Source organism: Calonectris borealis, chromosome 6 (genome assembly GCF_964195595.1).
Source record: "Calonectris borealis chromosome 6, bCalBor7.hap1.2, whole genome shotgun sequence".
Classification (NCBI taxonomy): Eukaryota; Metazoa; Chordata; class Aves; order Procellariiformes; family Procellariidae; genus Calonectris; species Calonectris borealis.
This window is the reverse complement of record NC_134317.1, coordinates 26,204,075-26,224,130: the sequence shown is the minus strand read 5'-3', so window position 1 is coordinate 26,224,130 and position 20,056 is coordinate 26,204,075. Positions and strand designations below refer to the sequence as shown.

Genomic DNA, 20,056 nt, shown 5'->3' with positions numbered 1-20,056 from the left:
GAACTTGGCATCGTTAACCCTCCTTCTTTCACTTACAATTTTTTCTCCAATTTATTTTGGAGAAAATTTACCAGTACAACTGCAGTTCAAATCTGTCATTCGGTGAAAAACTTGAGCAGAATCTTTCACAAAGTTTTAAGTGAATGTTTAACAAATAGAGGTAGAAAGTTTAGAAAAATGGTGAGAATATGAAATGAGTAGTTTTCCTGAACTGGAGCTGGGCACATAATTGCATGTTGTTTTCACCTTCAACAGCCTTCCCTTACATATGATTATTCCTTCTTCTGGCTCTCACTCACTGCTACAGTAATGGAAAGAGTGGAGGTGCCTGGCACTGCAGACATTAGATGATACCTCTGTAGACAGAGTAGAAATAACACAACAGAGCAGAAATAACACAAGAGAGCACCCTGCGTCAGAAAATGGTCCGTTAACAGGAAGAAAAGGGCAGGATGTGAAGGAAATCCAATTCCCCCCAGTGCAAACCTGGGCTCTGCCCCAGGTGAGGTACTCCAGTAGTGGTTTGTGCCACCAAAGAAAAAGGTCTCAAGTAGGAGCCCCAAAACCAGTGAAGGGAACTAATTGCAATCACCGACTCACAGATCACATTTGGAATGCACAGCCCTCTTGAGAACGGCCTTTTTTCACTTAATGATCAGAAATACCCTAATGTAGACATTCAGGCAACATAAGCAAATTAGAATCTTTCTCCAGTTACACAAACAAAAGGCTCCTCTGCTGACCAAGTGCTTATGACTCAATAAATGGATAAAATAATTTCTACTGGACATCATTTAGCATCATGTATTATCTCATTTTCAAAAGGTACAAAAGCTCCGTTCAATGCCAACAGAAACTATGGCTGATGAACACAGCTGAAATCCAAGTCACTTACAGATAAGCAGACTAAATTCTACTTACTAACATTAAAGCCCCATTACTGCAAAACAAAACACAAAAAACCTTATAGTTTTAGCCAATTTACTAACCACCAGCAAAAGCAATATCCGTGACACAGTTTTTTCCAGTACAGGAACCTAATGCTCATCCTCACATCAGACAGAGGTTTTTCTTACCAATGAAATGACCTAGGAAAGCAGCACGCCAGCTACTTACCAGTAGTGCTACGTAAAAATTTAAACAGGGAGTGATGAATGCCATATCCAATCAAAACTGCTGTGGGACTTTAAAATAGCAAAATGTATTTACACGAACTAGTATTTAGCTGGAGACTAGTACATCAGTGCTTTTGGAAAAGGCGCTGAACTCTAACGAGGGCAAGTAATGATTTTGCTTTGAAGGATCTTCTAAAAAACATCACCAGAGCATTACAAATGACTCCACGCGAGTCACCTAACAGACTGATTCAACAGGGACTAAAAGGGAAAGATACTGTCTGCTTGCAGAGTTCTTTCTTGGGGTATCTCAAAGTCTCAGTACTGAAAATGGGGAAATTTCTTTCCTCTGAGTACCAGCCCCAGTCTCTTCAGTTCAGGACCTGCCCGACCAAGCAGGCAAGAGAGCTCTGCGGCCCGAAGCAGGACTACATACGGAGCACCGACCTTCCACGCCCAGGGGAATGCAGTGGCCCACTATTCCCACGGACACGCAGTGACAGAAACAGGACTGAGAACAATTAGAAAACAGCATTGTCCTGTCTACTTTGGAACATTACTTCAAGACGTAAAGGGTATCTTTAAACCCTCTGTGTGTATTGAATGCTCCCTCGTGTAGCTGTTAGGATCACTCTAAGAGGTGATTCTTCTTTCCCATGGCGGAGGGCCAAGCTCAGACACCAGTCACTTCACTTTCGAGTGCTTACACTCCTGGGGATGTCTGCATCACCTAAACACCCAGGCATCCACCTTCAGTGCCACATTAGACGGGGGATCTTGACATAGGAAAGGCTCATCAAAAAGGCCGATTCAAACACGTAAATGAGAAGTTTTTCTTTTTTCAACTCACAACAGAGATTCTCAGCATTTCACCCAGCACCTAAATAACACGCCCACCATTACCCTATACTTTAAAGCACTCTCTTGAGTAAAGACAAATACAGACAGTACAGATCTGCACATACGCTGAAAAGATACTTGCACTGGCCCCCCTCGCCCCTTGTAGGCTGCGTTTCAGCTTACTCCTAAGTTGCAGATACACCGCATCACACGCGTTCAGCAGCATGCGTCAGACCCGCTGTACGAGCGTGGTGTCTCTGTCACGTTTGCACAGTAGGACCGATGCTTTCTAAAAATATTGGACTTGCTGCACACGTACACTGTACAGTTAAGGCTGCAAAGGTGCTGCTTGACGGTACTGGAGCTTTGGATCTATGGCAACCTGGTCAGAATTATTTCCCCTGAGCAAATACAGGAAAGCCCCAAATTCTACTCAAAATTTATGGTGAGGACAAGGGAAACAAAAAGAAAACCCCAACAACAAAACCCAGACTTTTCCAGAAGAACCCCAGAGAAATGGCAACCCCCCTCATAAACAATCTCTGGGCCGGAGTCAGAGATAGGATCCCATTCTCCAGGCTCAACCATAAACCTGTTTGGTTCACTGTGTAATTTCTAACATCTACAACAAATTAAGCGGGAATTTTACAGCCTGCTTTAACCAAGCAGCCCTGATTCAATTTCGTTCTTTGTGTTGAATGAAACAACTGCTCTTGCGGGAAAAAGCTGCTGGTGAGTCATCAAGGACTGCATCGTAAGACGTACTAGGGGAACGGAGAGAAGCAAAAGGAGGTTTCTTAGGCAACCTTTATTCTGCAACTTCCTATCATTTGAGCATTTGAATTCTAATATTCTTTTAACATACGAAATAATACTGCTTTATGTTTTTTTAAATATGTAGTTTCTGTCACCTAAAATTTAACTGCTGAACCAATCGCAATGACAGGACTCATTCTCATATACCCTCTCTAATGCAAAAATATTTTTACTGATAATTCTTTTTATAAAGAGCAGGAAGTAAAGAAAAACTAGTTGAATGTAGCTGTATCTTGTATTAGAGACCAATGTACTAAATGCTTTAAAATATTTGCTGCATAAGAAACATTATGTATGCTGCATGTAAGTATTATTCTAATTGCATTAATTTGATAGTAGGCGAAGTCACACGACATTATTAGATAGCTAATCTAGGTTTGTATCCCAGCAGTATTCTGAGACAGCTGACTGTAAAGCACTGAATGGTAAAGCTGTAGGTTTTGAGGAAGCATATCTTCCAGTTAAAAAGACTGTGTCAAACTCTCTGCTCCCTCCTCTTCCCGCCCCCCCCCCCAGCCCGCCAAAGCCCAACCAAGGGCGTTGCTTTAATAGGCCCATATCTTTTGCTGTTGGAAAACAATGGAGAAAATTAAAAAGGGTTTCTCCCTTCAGCTCCCTTCAGCTACTTACAACTGGAGATATTTCCCAATACCTTCTCGTTTCCTCCTTCTCTTTGAAAAAACAAAGAAAACAAGAAAAGGAGGCCATCTGTTCTAGGTAAAAACACAGCTTAAATTAATGAAAAACCACAAGACAAAACAACTAATTATAAGGTGCTGTGCTTCTGCACATTCACTATCGAGACTGGGAAAGTCAGGGGCTTGGAGCACCAGAAAGGAGGCTGCAAGGAAGGTTTCCTGGTAAGAAGTAATGTTCTTGGAAAGAATAAGGCTGGAGAAGCAGAAGGTGAAGGACGTGGAAGGGAGGATGATCCTGGAGCTCAGCAAGCTGCACAGGAACAAATGCCAAAGGCTGCCCAGGGACACTGGCCAGCGGGACCCGAGGCTGGTGACTGTGAGCAGCTGCGCAGCACAAGCGCAACCTTCTGCCCAAGGCTCCTGACAGCAGCGATCTCCCTGCTGGGACGGGCATCTGAGGCGACGCGAACCTAACGCTGCTGGCGGGGAGGGGAGAAGAGCAGGTAAGCGCATGAAATCAGAAGGTAGGATAAAAGCTCAAGTCTTGTTGATTCTTAAGTAAACGCCACTATGGGCTGTCATTCACTCCGTCTCCCCTGTGACCCAGCCCCCCTTTATCAATATAACTAACTCTCCCATCGCATTAAAATTGTATACGCTGGCTGTATCTACTCCGAAACCCAGTTCACTATCCCATGCCTGGTAACTAAGGGAGTACGACCTGCATTCTCACCCCCGTTTTCCTGTGGGGTAGGGCTTTCTCGGAAGGAAATCTCTCTGAAGGTGCCCAGAGCCAGAGGAAGTTACAGGACGCGCCTCTGCCTCTCCCCACGCCAATATCAAGGGACCAGGACTGGAGGCGCTGGGAAGCGGGATGCATCTGAGAGCATGTTTGTCCTCTAGCATGCATACAACTAGAATTATTCAATTTTATCTGTAAAAATTATTTTAATAACCAGAATATTTTCAATTCAACAAGTAGTAGTCAGGAATACACAGAAAAGTATTTGGCATTTGAAAATTATCTGTGCAAATACTTATTCGAACTATCTTTATTTACTATTCATCAATGCTGAAATCCTCTTCATCCTGCTGAAATGCTGAATTGTCCAATTCTTACTTAAACATCACATGTATTGAAAGCTGCTTAAAAAAACTCAAAAAACAAAAGACCAAAAAAAAAACCCACCAACTCCTCAAAACAAAAAAACACCCCTAGACTCCATACTTTCCCCACAGTTATAACCAAAAGACCTCAGGATAAGAAAGGATAAATGTAAGCGGCTCTGGTAGTCTGATCCACAGTCAAATGTCCTTTTCACTAAACAGCATACAAAGCATAATGAATACTTTTGGCCCAAATCAACAAAATGTTTAAGAATGTACCTGAATCATTTTCTTGATTACAGCTATTTTCTTAAATCTAGCTTAATACTGTCAGGTTTGCTAGCAGTTTTTGAAACAGTTACTTCGTTTTCTTCGAATTTACTGCTGTACTTCAGTTTTCGATGCAATTTGGATCATGAGAAATGTCTTCTATTTTAACAGTTATAATCTGAACCATTATCAATTAACTAGTCAAGCCACAAAATGCTGACTCCTTTATTTCCCCCATCATTGTAATTTCCATTTTAGGGGAGAAATTCAGTTAAACACAGGAGAGATATTTCTGTAATACAAGATTATAGACTACTACAAGAACAACCACCAGTTTACAATTTTTAATGCCTAGATAATTTTCAAAACTGCATGTCGGCATTTTCAAAACCAGAATGTACCATATATATAGAAAGAGAAGATCAACTAAGTAACAATTAAAAAAAAAAAGCTGTCACTGTCCACAGGAACCATGTCTAGTCACGTTTTCAGTCAGTCAGTCAGCTAGCTGAGGGTCATGTCATTATTTAGTTTCTGTAGAAAAAACACAAGTACAAAAATAGTATCAAACAGCAACATACCTATTTTAAAATATATATTACAAAACATAATCGTTGCAACAGCATATAAATAAGGCTTTTAATATATTTAGAAGAATAATATTAAAATTTTAAATATGCTTCTCTAGCATTTAAAGAAATACCTCTTTTTCTGAGCAGTGTGTGAAAGCCAGCAATTTTTCTGCAGTATACTGTTGATACAAAATATAGGTAACTTTTTTTTTTATTCCAGAGTATATTTCAACTATGATATAATTACTTTTTTGAAAACATTTTTGCACGGAAATAAATTATTTTAAATATACATGTTAAACGTCAGGATTTTAAGAGAGTTTTAACTAAAAAAATGAATGCAAATCAAATCAGTGATACAGGAGTTTTTCAGGACAAGAATAACAAAAGACAACAATAGCCAAGTGTTTCATGACAGCATAAATGTTTTTCAACTTAGTAAGTAACTAAATAATTATTTAAAAACAAACCCAAACGTTTTCAGAAGTAGAAAAATGCAGTTAATCCATTTGGTGCAGGTTAAAGCCAATCAGCAATGATTATTGAGAGCCACAGAATCCACCCCTAGAGATCTGTGTTTTGCATTTCTAATATAGTGCTAGTTAGAAGCTCTGCTTTCTGAGGACTCCTTGAAAGCTTTGTTAAAAATGTTTGGGGTGGGTTTTTGGTTGGTTTTTTGGGGGGCAGGGTGTATTTAAATAGAACTACTAGGTTGCAATGAAGAGATTAATCGGAATTCCACAATACATTCTTCCGAAAGATACCAAATTCTTTCCTTCCTCTTCTGTTTTTGAGTGATAATTTACACAACAGACATCAGACAACTGCAGCGAGGTTCTCAAGAAATACTCAGAGCAATGCAAAAACCTGAGTCGAGAGCACAAGCTGGACAACACCAAGAACATTAGATAGCTTCTGCTTTCAGCAACTGCCTAGAAGTAGACCCTGTAGTTGTCTTCTCAAGCCTACACCGACTCAAAGCAAGACGGTTTAAAGTGATTATTTCAACCATTAATACTTACTTAGCGTAAGAGGAGAGAACCTCACCCCCCAGAAAACTTACAGTAGAACTTAAAGTAGTTAAGAGAACCTTATTGGTCAGTATTTCCATCATTTCTCTGCTACTTTTAACTACTCATATAAACAACTGAATTTTCATTGACTTGTAGGAGAGCCAGAGCCTGCAAAATTCATTAGATGGATTAGTTTAGAATATTAATACACATGTATTCAAATTCTCCTGATAAACAAAGGTTGTTGTAAGATAATACTGTTCTTATGATCAGAAGTTCACATTGCAAAAGCATCATCAGTAGCATACCATTACCATAAAATTTTTTAAGAACCAATTTTGTAAATTATATTAAAAAAAGATGATTTACATAAGAAAAATCTTATTGGGGAAAAAACTTTAAAAAGTCAGATAAAAACTGCATTGAAATAATAAATATTTTAATTCAATTGACTAACTCAATTTAAATAAATTTATTTTCATATAGATTTTATTGAATTCACAGGTCTTATCACGGATTTTAATCAGAGTACCTTGTATAGAAAGGACTATTGCAGAAATCCAGTAACTTGTTAGAGATAAAAGGCAAGCAATACAACAGGACTTTAGAAAGGATCTTATCTTTTTTAAAAGGCAATGACTTCCTTAAGTGAAAACTCACAGAAGTTTTAGCTAAGAAGATTATTTCCTCCAGCTAAAATTCAAAGAACAACAGTTAGTATTCTCACATCTTAAAAAAAAAAAAAAAAAGTACTATTTCAGAGGTAGAGAGAATTCCATCCCCTTTCACATGCACAATTTAAAGCTTTAATTGAAAGCAAAATATAAGCCTCGAAACTACTGCAAAACTTGTTTGTCAGTCAGTCCAATGCAGAGTCACGCAGTGGTAAGCTTAATTTAAATGGGCAAGCCCTTTTGAAAAGGAGCACAGATGGAATCTTTCTTTTTACGTACCATTTCGTTTGAATTTGAGAAACTGGCTAAAGGACAAGAAGAGAGCAAGTAATGTTGTCTGTCTATCCTAGGAAGAGATAGATGCTAAGACGGCCTGCTAAGAGACTCAGAATCAGGAACCTGATGTACAGGATGTAACAAGATGTAACAGAGTAAATTTAGAAAGCTCTTCTACCTGAGTGATTGCACGGGCACAGCAGATGAAAGGCTAACCAGAGGGGAAATATTCAGCAGTCATTTGCACCAGAATTACAGGTAATCTGTCCAAGACAGATTTAGGGCGTTTGTCTTTGAACAAACTAAAACTAGTACCCTTTATTATTTGAAAATTTACAGAAATGCAAAAAACTAGGAAAGGACAAAGAGCTCTGCTGTAATTTTGCATGTGTAAAAAGATTATTCTTCAAATATGACCCGACTTCTCCAGTTTTCTAATTAGGTAAAATGGCACAATAGCAAATGTGTATGTCTTACCCTCACCTTATAAGGGAGTTCAGGTTTCTAAATAGTCAATAATAAGTATATATTAGAATTTTCGAACCTAATTTGAAATATAAAGTAGTTTTAGCCTTTTGAAAATCCCATTTGGTGACCAACTGCACCTTTTGTCAGCTGGAGCCCTTAAAGAATCTTCTCAAAAAAATCACACTGGAAAAATGTCTGCTTGTGTATGTGTGCACACACGTGTGTGTGTGTGTGTGAATTAAAAAAAAAAAAAAAATCAGTTTTAGATTGACAATCAGAAGAGAACCTCCCAGTCTTCTCACTCATAATTATCTTTCTTAAAAACAAAGGAAGAAAAAGAAAGGATAAATCATCTTTCTAATTTCAGATGCATATCGTATCTACACTTTTCTAGTAAAAAGTAGTCGAGGCAGACCTGGTATTACATTACACTTTACATCAGTTTTTCCTGTAGTGACCAAATGGCTAGCCTTTTATTATTGGAAGTAAAAGACACATTAAAAACAAACAAAACCTTTGTACAAAGATAAGAGCACGGGTACAAGTTACTTAAAATTGCATTCACCAGAGCTACTGATTAAAAAAAGTTTCAAATGAGTTTTAGCCACAGTTCAGTGCTAGAAAAGAATGCTAGAAATCCATTTTTTTAATAAGCAAGTTGTGTATAAAGACTAAGGCCACCTTTAGTAACTGCTGCTTATCAACAGAACAACATGAAAGTCCTTAGGAAAAAAGGAGGAAAAGAACACTGTGGGCAAAATCTTTTTTGGTCTTTGCAACTCCCAGGTCACAAAGAGTATCTCTACAAAGAAAGGTACAAGGAGTGAAGCTTAGAAGTAAAATATGGATGTGAGGAGAGTCAGGATTTCATGTGATGTTTTCTGAATGAGTTAAAAGCAAAACTGCATGTCCCCTGTAAAGATAATATGGCTACTGAAATAATTTGGAAGCTACAGTAATATTTGGGAGTTATTTTGTAGAAAACAAGGCTTAGCCTTTCCTCCCTCAACTATATTTCTCTTTTGGTAATAGTCCTAATGTTATTTAAAAAAAAAAAAAAGAACGAAATTTCATATAATTTGAATCAAATCAATGTTTTAAAAGAACAAGTGAATTTTGGTCCCTGAAGTCTGTAAAACCTCTCTAGGAGCTCAGCCAGCTTTCATAGGCCATAAGCATCAACTAATACATTCTCAAACTAATTATCTTAAACATACACCTCAATCCCAACACAACAGGCTCTGCAGTATTTCCTTTGCTATCACATATTCCAGCTACACCTGATTTCTGAGAATCCAGATGACCCAAATATGCCAAACCTTCGGTTTCACCTGGCAACCTTCCCTGTCCTTCCCATGTCCTCTTTATTTACCCCTTCCCTCCTCTGCCCTTCAAGGACTAAACTCTGCATCTTTATCCAACACCATTGTGAGGGCATGTGTTTTTAATGAAAGAAAGACACACACAAGCTGATCTCAGTTCCATTGTTTATTTTTGCATACTCTTTTCCATGTTAACTGATACTCTTATGTACATAAAGTGAGTATTTCTATGAACATCCAGATTGATATTAATCAACTGGTTCATATTTGTTCAAAAATTATAAAAATAGATTTTCACTAAAGTGTACATGTGCATATATAAGCATACACACACCCATATATACATATATATGTATACACACATATGTATCACAAATTAAATTTCAAGTTGTTAGCTAAAAATAGATTTGAAGTTTATCATTATATGTTCGTATCTAACTTCAAAATATTTTGCCTATCACTATTTCAAGTAGTGGAACTTTAAGTAACAGCTCAGACTGGGTACTCACCTGCTCAGTAAGTTCTCTGACGTTTGTTAGATTCTTCCGTAGGTGAGTCTGCCAACCTTACTTTAAGCCTGACACCATTCACAATCTTGCCATGTAACGCAGTTATGGCATCACTGGCACTTGCTCTGTCTGCAAATTTTGCATAGCCCACATTTTTTCCAGCCACAAGGTAAACTTTTATCAAGTGTCCAAAACGACTGGGGGAGGGGAAGAAAAAAAGATAATTTACAGGTTTTGCTGCAACATAAATACCTATTATCCAATCTGAATTATATATGATTTGGTAGCCGCAAAAAGTATATTCTCATATGTATGCTATATTTTCTTGTGCTGCCCTCTTCCAAAACTCCCAATTTTCATATTCCCTTCTCCAGGCAGGAATAGAAATACAACCAAAAGTTTGTAGGCGATGTTTTCTATGGAATATTACAATAGAACCACAAGCACCAGTGATTTATCTCTTATTTAAAAGAATATGTAAAGCTAATCAATACCACAGTCCCCAAACACTAAATGGCGCTCAAAAAAACCCACAAAAAACAAAACAACAAAAAAACCCAAACAAACCAAAAAGAACATACACACAAACCAGCATATAATTCGGAGGCTAAACTTGCATCTCGCTTAAATGAACTTGCTCAGTTGTGATTCATCTTTGAAAAAGTCTCACTGAAATGACTCAGAAAGCAAGTGCTAAAGCTTTACAGAAAAACCCAGATTTCCAAGTTCTCAGGAGATTCCTAGAAAGTTCCTTAAAAAATGTTTTAAAAAAATAAATAAAGTCTGCTTGCTTCATACTGAAGTTATACAAGTGTCAAGACTAGGGTGCATAGCCTTTTTCTTCTCCAGCATCTGATTAAGAAAATTCAGTATGTCAAATAAGTACAATTTTAAATTCCACACAAGTGCATATTGTTTCTTTTCCTTTCATGGTACTTTGAAAATATTTTGGCTTTCCAAAGATTTACTGCAAATGCCAGCTATTATTCTTCAAGAGTATACTAAAAATAAATAATACAAAATACTGAAGAAGAGCTGAACTATGGATTTGTTTTAAAGATGGCAAAAATCGTCTCTCAAGTCTTTGCTCCTCATAGTGAGGTAGTGTGAAAGGACAGTCGAAATCGTGTTAGTAAGATGCAAACCATCAAAACGTCTCAGGATACATCAGAAAAAAAAACTCCCTGTACTGACTCCCCTAAGTTACTGTGGAAATTTATCAAAATACTTAAAATTCCTTCTAGAAATATGCACAAGAAAATGCCAAATAAATTAGGCTACAAGAACCGGAAGTACCACATTTTTTGGTTAATAAATGTTAAGAGACTAGACATTTTACTTCAGATTACGTTAATCAATAATAAAGCTGCTGTACTGATGACATTGCATCTATGCTTCAAGGTGAATTCCATTACACACTTGCTTCAAAAAGCAAGTTACCTATTGATCACTTACTACTTATTGATCACTGTGCACTGTCTTTCCTGGAAAGAGTTTTCGTGATGACAATCTTCTTTATTTTCAACATTTATTTTAAATATTTCATGGTTATTCTTCTGGTTAGAGAACACTTAATTGTAAGTGGAGTCTTACCAGAACACATCCTCCAATACATTTACAGGTAAAGGATGAGGATGAAAAAGTATGAAAAGCCTTTCCTTCACAGAAGTGTCAGGTGGAACTTTTTTTTTGTGTGGTGGAAGTATGGCATCTGTTTGGGGCTGAAGTAACTGTGAGCCAGAAGTTCCTCCAAATGTCTGCTGAAACAGGGGAAAAAATGCAAGTAGAAGTTAACCAATGGGGGGGGGAATCATTTTACCTTATTTACAATTTTTGTTCCTATCAGAGGACATAAGCAAGCTCTACCAGTTCTCATCTTAATTAATTTGTTTCCTTCGGTTATTTCATTGAATTGGACAATAAATCCAAGTAAGGTCATTCACCTTTACAGGGAACAAAAATGTACAAACTAACCAGAGGAACATCTTAAAAATGTAGCATCTAAAACAGTTACAGAAGAAAGTGAGCAGTGCTTTTTATTGACATATCTGAAGTTTCTTACAACAGTTCAGAAGAATATTAACAGTATCCATTATATTAACTTACAGGAGGTGTCCTATACTGCTGAACAATTGCATTGTTATTCCGCAACACTGATGACACATGTGCTGTTACCAGCTGTGTTGCCATTTTTCTGATGAGGCTGCAAGCAGAAGTGATAATAAACTATTTTAAAGAAAAAGCTAAGTTACGGTAATCTTAAATTCAGCAAAAGAAAATAAGTTTTAATGCACATCTGAAAGTATCTCTGGAAATCTGTAAAATCATGTAGATAACAAAAAAGCAAGTCAGGCTTTCATGACACTCTAGACTAGCTGCAACTCACTGAAAACACTCATACATTTCTACATATAGCGATACAAACTCTTCTTTGCTTTTTTTAATATTCTAGGGGGAAAAAAAAAATTTAAAATTAACTCTACAGAGCCCACTACGTTTTGTGAAAGGTGCCTAAAAGGCAGAAGGGACAGAATAATTTCACCTGTGTCAATAAAGACCACAGAGATTCAATTCAGAAGTCAGAATATTATCACAGGAAGTTTACTTCCAGCTCTCATTTTCCAGTAATTTGTCTTCATTCTGTTGCTGAATAAGAAAAAGCAACTGCACTTTTTGCATAGATTCACAGCCCATGTTGTAGGGCCATGAAATAGTAGGAATTATTGAAGAATGAAGGAAATTGTTTGCAAGAAGGATGGCTGCAATGATGTTTTTTGTTTGGTTGGTGGGTTTTAGTTTAGATCAGGCACGCACTTCTGAAGTGAATCTCCCCATTGTCCCTCCTTACTGTCCTCATTCATATCCCAGAATAGGTTTGACATGAACTAGATTCCTTTAGGATGAAACTAAGCCAAAATATTCACTGCAGGAGCATAACTAAACCACTCCAACTTGTAATGGGCATTCAAATCACAGCAACAGATTGGAGATAGTCAAGTAGAACCTGACGATCCCCCTACAGTGGGGATATCAGATCCTCAGCACCCAACAGTTTTACTCTACATATGTGCTTCACAGTACTGCAAACACAACCAAGAGATCAAGTAGATAAATCTGGTTTTAATACAAAAACCTCATCAAAAACACATTCCAGCCTTGTTACATATTACAGAGACATTTACAAAGATTCTTGCCAAATCCAAGATTTTCTAATGTATCTTAAGAATATATGTTTTAATCTTTTCTTTACCAAAGACTAGAAAGTTTTAAAAGGTTTATTCTAAACCATTTAAAAAAAAAAAAAAAACAAACCCCAAAACACCTAAATTTCAGAAAATACTATCTACAAGTATGAAACAAGATCACAGGGACATTGCTGTTACTTCTTATGGTAAAAATTTATTTATTTAAAATTTTGCTCTCCAGAACACAACCTACAACTTTCTATCTCTATGTATCGGTACTTACTCTGAGCTATCACTCCCATCTTCTAGGAAAATGACAGTTAATCGATTTCCAGGAGGATACTCAAAACCATGTAATTTATACTTGGCATATATAGCTGACGCAGCAGTACTGTACTGAATCACAGCGTACCCTACAAATACAGTGCAGACAGTTTCAGTGATATGGGTAAATCCTAAGAACAAACTACACTCATCATATAAAGCAACATGATTAAACTGCATATTAGTCATGGATGATACAGATTCCTAAGTCCTTTTACAACACATTACATTACTTAATAGCAACATCAGTATTAGATGTGAAGAAAACTTCAGTGGAATTAACTAGTGACAGATCAGCTCTATTTATGCTAACTTGAAAAGCTGGTAATAAAGTAACACAAGTGAAAACATGTCTTCTTCCTTAACCCTGAATTAGAAACAAAAGCATATACAGTTTCATTTTAAAATGCAATTATCTCATCAACAGTGAATCTCAAGTACTGTAAAGCTGCATTTTAACTCTCTGAATCATTTCTCCAAGAAGCTTGAAATGGAAGAGATCTCTTCCACATTTTTCTCAGCAACACCAAAACAACAAGACGACTGAAACCAAAACAATCCTTCCAATACAAAACATGATTTGTTCCGGAATGATTTAATCCAGTTTACTCACATCAGCTTCTACACACAGACACACCACCACCCCCCCATTTCAAGATGAAAACTCAAAAGATCTGTTTAGAGAACATTTAAACTAGATGTCTAATAGTTTTTGAAACTTTTTCTTCATTTATTCTGCCCAAAGCCATTAACTTAATTTGATCAAAACCACTTCTCACGGTTTTGATTCTGTCCTTCTTGAGATTCTATTATCTGAAAATAAAGGTATTTAAGGCTACCTGTAAACAGGGGTTCAAACAAAACTGAATTTTTGGGTTTATGCATCAGTGATAGCAGCAACCATTGTTACATAAAACATTAATTCTTTCCAACAAGTGTACTGTATTTTGCAATACAAATTAATTGAAGTACAATTAAAAGGCCTTCCCTTCATAGAAAGAAAAAAAACCTTTCTGTACTTTTACTTACCACTATTGGTATGAGGATCTCGCTGAACATCACAATATTCCAGTCCCGGGATTAGATCAAAGAGGGCGAACAGCTGCTCTTGGATAAAGGGGAGCCGCGATACCACTGACAGACGTTTGGAGACTGACTCTTGAATTCTGCTCTCATTTTTTTCAAAACTACAAAACTCTGGCTGCCCACCTCAAGAATCAACATAAAAATAAATAATTTGAGTCATCACTCTAGCATGCCTTCATTTCATATGTATTTTTCATTCAACTTTTAAAAGTAATCTAAGTCAATTATATACTAAAGGTAATGTGTTTATTTCACCAATGCAGGTCACAAAATAATCAACTAAAGCAAAGCAAGCCATAAAAATATAGAAACGAAATGCCTAGCTTGTTTCTAACTCCAACATCCAATCTACTATTTAAGTGCTGACATAAGCCTCTGTTAGCTTCCCTTCTTCCAAAATGCATTCTTACTCTGTGACCATACGCAAGACTACAAATCATTTTTAGTATAAAAAGTTGTGACTTACAAAACGGAAGTGTATTTCCTCTTGGTTCTTGCCTCGTGTTATTACTATAATAATCGTGTTCAAAAGACTCAGATGACTTATTTTTAGGTTCAGCCAAAATGGCCCTGTAGCCTGAAAGAAACAACCACACATATAGCAACACCTCAGCACATCTGAATTATATGACCGGATCTGCATTCTCCAAGTACTGTATTTAGAAACATATTATTCAGAAAACCCAGTAAGTGCTGGCTTTAGGAAAATAATTAATCTATAACTCTTGAGGTCTGCCATAATAATTGCGTGAACGTTAACAACTTCCACATAGAACTACTCCTAGTCACAAGTTAAGCACAACAGAGCCTACTTGCTGTGAGAGTGACTGAGCGCTGGCACAGGTTGCCCAGAGAGGTTGTGGAGTCTCCATCCTTGGAGATACTCAAAAGCCATCTGGACATGGTCCTGGGCAACCTGCTGTAGGTGACTCTGCTTGAGCAGAGGGGTTGGGCAAATGACCTCCAGAGGTCCCTTCCAACTTCAACCATTCTGTGATCCTTGGCAGGATTCAGAGACGTTCCAGAGGCAATCACCTGAACTTCCATGCTGTAACAGCAGTTTATGTATGTTTTGCACTGATCTAGGTTTTGCTTTTATGAAAGAAATAAGTATTACTGTCAGACTATCCAATTAATTTCATTTTAACCTCACAGCAAAAAGGAAATAAAATTTAACTGCTAAGTAATCTCAGACTCATACTCCTATGCAAGAATTGTCACAAATATAATTTTTGTAGAACCACTTATGATAGCTATGATGTAGAACCACCACGTGTATTACCGGAGAAAAAAGAAGAAAACCCACACAAGAACAACAAAAAAACAACCACATCCACACACCAAGTTGTTTCATATTTGCAATTAAGCGAACATTGAACAGGAGGTTGGACTAGAACGCTGCTGTTAGGTTTCCCCAAAAGCCTTTCTTCTCCTGGATGAGCAAACCCAGTTCCCTCCATCCCTCCTCATAAAGTCATGCGCTTCAGCCCCCCTTACCACCTCGGTGGCCTTCCACTGGACTCACTCAAATTCATTAACACCTTTTTGGTACTAGAGCATAAATGACAAATGGTTGGTCACAAAGCATACAGTGTCTTTCATTCTGTAACAGATTAATCATGACATTAAATGAAAACAACCAACCAAACTCCCCAAACTTCAGTTAGGATGAATTTGTTCTTAAATAAATGTGATCACAACAGAATCCCTAGGGATTATCAAATATATTTTTATATATAAATTCATCTTATATCAAAAAATATTTGATTAAAAATGCATATTCCCAGGGATCTATTAAAATGAGGTTTTCCTGTGTATGAAGCCTACATTACAGGCCAATAATAACGCATGAAAGAAAACTGTATCCACTTCCAAACTCTTTTCACTGATCTTACTGGCCGTTTGGTCCTGCAAGAATGTAATCAGGTGACTGTTGTCAATGAACGTTAATAATACTATTTTTCATTTGCAATAGAACTTTGTCTCAAGATGTGTTTACATCATAAATAATATACCTGCAAATAAAACTAAAAATTAAAGGTACATTAATGACGATACACACTTATTGTGAAAAACGTGAAAGAATTCAGTCAGATTCTTACTTCGATCACACTCTTCAATTGCTCGGGCAGCTTGCGATGGTTTTAAATACCTCACATAGCCCAAACCTTTACTCTCTCCAGTAGTCTTGTTTTTAATAATGCTGCAATATTCAATGTCTCCATACATCTAGAACAATTAAAAAGCATATTAATTTACAATATTTGAAAATGCATTAAAGTTCCGTACTTTAAGCCCTTCTGATAAATTAAGACAAAGGCAATTTTAAAATAACAATTAACAAATAGCAAATCAGTACCTTAAACTTCTCTCGCAGATCTTCCTCCGTATAGGATTTTGGTATCATAACAAAGATTCGTGTAAGCTCCTCATCTTCAACATCTCGGTGGCTTCCAGAAGCTCTTGACTGTGCAATAAATACCTAATGGAATAATTACATAGACATGAATTACTGGAGAAAGTGTCTTAATGACATATCAACAATCAAGAAAAACAGTTTGTTCTAACAAGTTTTTGTATTTATCTTTCACATAAGCTAGCTTTCCTAATATGGAAAAAAAGAATACCTCTGATCATAGATGCATCTGTGACAAAAGACCTACAAATATAATACATCCCAAATGGTTTCCCAAACAGGACAGAGGCCAGCAGAAGTTTTCACTGGGGATAATGAAGAACAGTCAGGAATATCAAAGCCTGATTCAGCAGCACTGCCAATGTCACAGGTGGCATGTGAAGTAGCAAAAAATACATTACTGCAACAGGCCTAGTATAGCAGTAGTCACAAAAAATAAGCAAGCAAGCAAGCAAGCAAAAAAGCTTAGCAGCTTATTAAAACTTTGCTACTGCAGTTCACTGCTCAGTTGGGCCGAAGTCTGCAGGTCTAATGCTCTATGAAGGATCGTAACTTCTCACATCTGTAACTGTTTAAATCCTTTTTAATTATTGAAATAAATTTCATCTCAGAAGTGCACCCCAGAAGACAACAGGCAAAAAAAATCCACAAAAAACAAACAACAAACCAACCCAAAACAACCAAAGAAAAATACAAACAACCTTCAAAGTAAGCCTCTTATGCAAAAGCAGCAACTGATTTCACAGGGCTCTTAAATTATTTTTCTAATAGTCATGCAGGGGAGTAAGGAATACAACTCTGATCTTCTGGCTTCTAATGACAAGTTCTTTAGAAAAGATTTTACTGACTCAATTGCTTTTTCAAATGAAACACGTGGAATCTTCTTTCACTGTTCAAAGTTATTCATATCTTCTCAGTGCTTGGGGACTATGAAAACAATTCAAGAGGTTGAAAGCTGCCAGCAAGTTCCGCAGGTTAAAAAAAAAAACATAATTGTTTTGAAAGAACTGTGCACAAAATACGAAACCAATATAAAACATACTTGCAAAGACAGTATATCTACTTATCCACGTTGATCTTGCTTACAACACCTAAAATATACTGTCTCAGAATATTTCACAGAGATTCCCTCAAGGTTTAAAAAAAAATAAAAAAAATTAAAAAAAAGGAAAAGCTAGTTTCCAGGTACTGCATTTTCCCCAGGCCCGTTGCAGCTCATGCCACGCGTGGGAACTTCAGGCAGGGGTGGGACCCCCTGCAGCAGCTCCTGAAGAGCACCACCGAGCCCCGCAGCCCGAACCCGCCCCGGCTTTGACCCAAAAGGGTGACAAGGCCAGCACCAGTACGTGTGGAGCGAAGGCCGCACGGAGCGGGTTTGACGCGCTCCGTGGCGGCTCGCTGCCTGCCGCCAAGCGAGGCGGCCAGCCTGCTGCGGGTTCTCCAGGGCTGCTCCAGGCGGGCCTCCGCCACCGGCCGTCCCCGCAGCCCGCCCTCCGCTGAGGGGCTTCCCGTTGCCCCCGCGTAGGCCAACGCTACCTTCAAGCGGCAAGCTCGGGGCGCAGCGGCCGAGGCCCGCCACCCTCCGCGGCCGCCATGCTGGGAAGGGAGCGGAGGACACCCCGCCGGGCCCCGCTCGCTCGCCCCCGGCCCCGTTCCCCGGCAGGAAGGGGGCGGCGCGGCCCGGCGGCGGTACCTTGATGGGCTTGGTGTCGGGGACCAGGCTGCGGCCGTGCATCTCCTCCATGGCCCGGCAGGCCTGCGAGCTGCGGGCGAACTTGATGAAGGCGATGCCGCGGGACTCGTTAGTGCGCTTGTCCCGCAGGAGCCAGATGTTCTGGATGTCCCCGAAGGGGGCGAAGCGCTCCCGGATCAGCGCCTCCCCCGTGTCCTTGCCCAGCACCACGAAGACGCGGCTGTTGGGCGGCTCGTCCAGGCACTCGGCCGAGAGGCGGAAGCCGCTGCCCTCCTCCATAGCGGGGCCGCCGGGCTCCCGGGCCGCCGGGGACCGCTGGCTTTTCTCGGAGGCCGGCGGGGAACGTCCGCAGCGCCCTTTCCGCCGGGGAGACAACATGTCCTCCGCGCAGGCCGCGCCCCTCCCGCCTCCCCGCGCCCAGTCAGGGCCGCGGCCTCGCCTGCGGCGGGCGGGGCTCCCCGACCGCCCCACACCGGGCTTCAGCGCCCGGCCTGCGGAGCGGGACAGCGTCGCCTGTAGCCGGCCTGTGCGGCGTACCCCGCTCCGCGGGGAGAGGGGCTGTGCGGCAGCAGCGCCTCCGGGCCTGCCCGGGGCACCGGCCTGTCCACCCTGGAGGAGACAGGCACCTGCTCCCCGGGAGCGGCCGCGGGCGGGTGGGAAGGAGTAAGCAGAAACAAATCGAGGGTTGGTGCCGAGGAGAGGCGCTCCCGGGCTCCCCCCTACCCTGGCAGCGCCCGGCCGGGGGCGGTGTCACAGGGCCACCGAGCGGGCGGAAGCTCCGGAGGTCAGCGGGGCCAGCCCCCGCCTCGGGCAGGGCCACCCAGAGCCGGCTGCCCCGGGCCGTGTCCGGAGGGCCTGGGAATGTCTCCAAGGAGGAAGACCTCACAACCTCCCCGGGCAACCTGTGCCGCGTTCAGTCACCCTCAGTGTAAAAACGTGTTTCCTGACGTTCAGACGGAACCTCCTGTGTTTCAGTTTGCGCCCATTGCCTCTGGTCCTGTCCCTGGGCGCCACTGAAAAGAGTGTGGATCCGTTTTCTTCATTCCATCCCCTCAGCTATTTATACACCTGTTGAGACGCCCCTGAGCCTTCTCTGAGCTAAATACTCCCAGCTCCCTCAGCCTTTCCTCATAGGAGAGATGCTCCAGTCCCTTAGTCATCTTTCTGGCCCTTCGCTGGACTCTTTCCAGTATGTCCATGTCTCTCTCATACTGGGGAGCCCAGAGGTAGACACGGTACTCCAGGTGTGGCCTCACCAGTCCTGAGTAGAGGGGAAGGGTCATCTCCCTTGTCCTGCTGGTGACGCTCCTCGTAATGTAGCCCAGGATACCGGTAGCCTTCTTTGCCACAAGGGCACATTGCTGGCTCATGGTCACCTTGGTGTCCACCACAACGCCCAAGTTCTTTTCTGCAAAGCTGCTTTCAGTCAGTCACCCCTTAGCATGTACTGGTGCATGGGCTTGGTCCTCCCCAAGCGTAGGACTCTGCACTTCCCCTTCTTGAACTTCTTGATGCTCCTGTCAGACCATTCTCCAGCCTGTTGGATCCATCTGGATGGCAGCATGACCCTCTGGTGTATCGACCACTCCTCTCAGTTTTGTACCCTGTGTCAATATTTCCCTAACATACTCACTTCTGCTGCAATAATCTATTTATTTTTAAAGGGTCTCCTTCAACCAGAGACTCACTAGACTACAGGGTGACCCGCCTCCTTTGAAACAGAACTAGTGTC

The 20,056-nt window shown here is 40.1% G+C and overlaps 1 protein-coding gene across 2 annotated transcripts; it reads right to left on the bottom strand.

The window, feature by feature from the left end:
• Nucleotides 1-4,987: 4,987 nt before the first annotated feature.
• On the bottom strand, nt 4,988-18,953 carry RBM45 (RNA binding motif protein 45). Of its 2 annotated transcripts, none has more exons than XM_075153339.1 (10): nt 18,325-18,953; nt 16,575-16,697; nt 16,318-16,444; nt 14,682-14,792; nt 14,159-14,338; nt 13,089-13,218; nt 11,727-11,823; nt 11,214-11,380; nt 9,621-9,817; nt 4,988-5,320 (listed from the first exon to the last, which is right to left on the bottom strand). In XM_075153339.1, exons 1-9 carry the CDS (start codon nt 18,700-18,702, stop codon nt 9,625-9,627), a joined length of 1,506 nt encoding a protein of 501 aa, XP_075009440.1. In that variant the 5' UTR covers nt 18,703-18,953; the 3' UTR covers nt 4,988-5,320; nt 9,621-9,624. The 2 variants fall into 2 exon arrangements, with proteins under 2 accessions (XP_075009440.1, XP_075009441.1); XM_075153340.1 differs by having other exon boundaries at nt 11,214-11,377; nt 18,325-18,951.
• Nucleotides 18,954-20,056: the final 1,103 nt, after the last annotated feature.

Excerpts from the sequence above, each read along its gene's own strand:
- RBM45 (XM_075153339.1), bottom strand. The coding sequence starts at position 18,702 with ATGTTGTCTCCCCGGCGGAAAGGGCGCTGCGGACGTTCCCCGCCGGCC. Across the intron at positions 14,793-16,317 it reads AATTGAAGAGTGTGATCGAA|GCTACAGGGCCATTTTGGCT; the intron begins GTAAGAATCTGA and ends TGTTTCTTTCAG. Across the intron at positions 13,219-14,158 it reads AGATCCTCATACCAATAGTG|GGTACGCTGTGATTCAGTAC; the intron begins GTAAGTAAAAGT and ends CTGTATTTGTAG.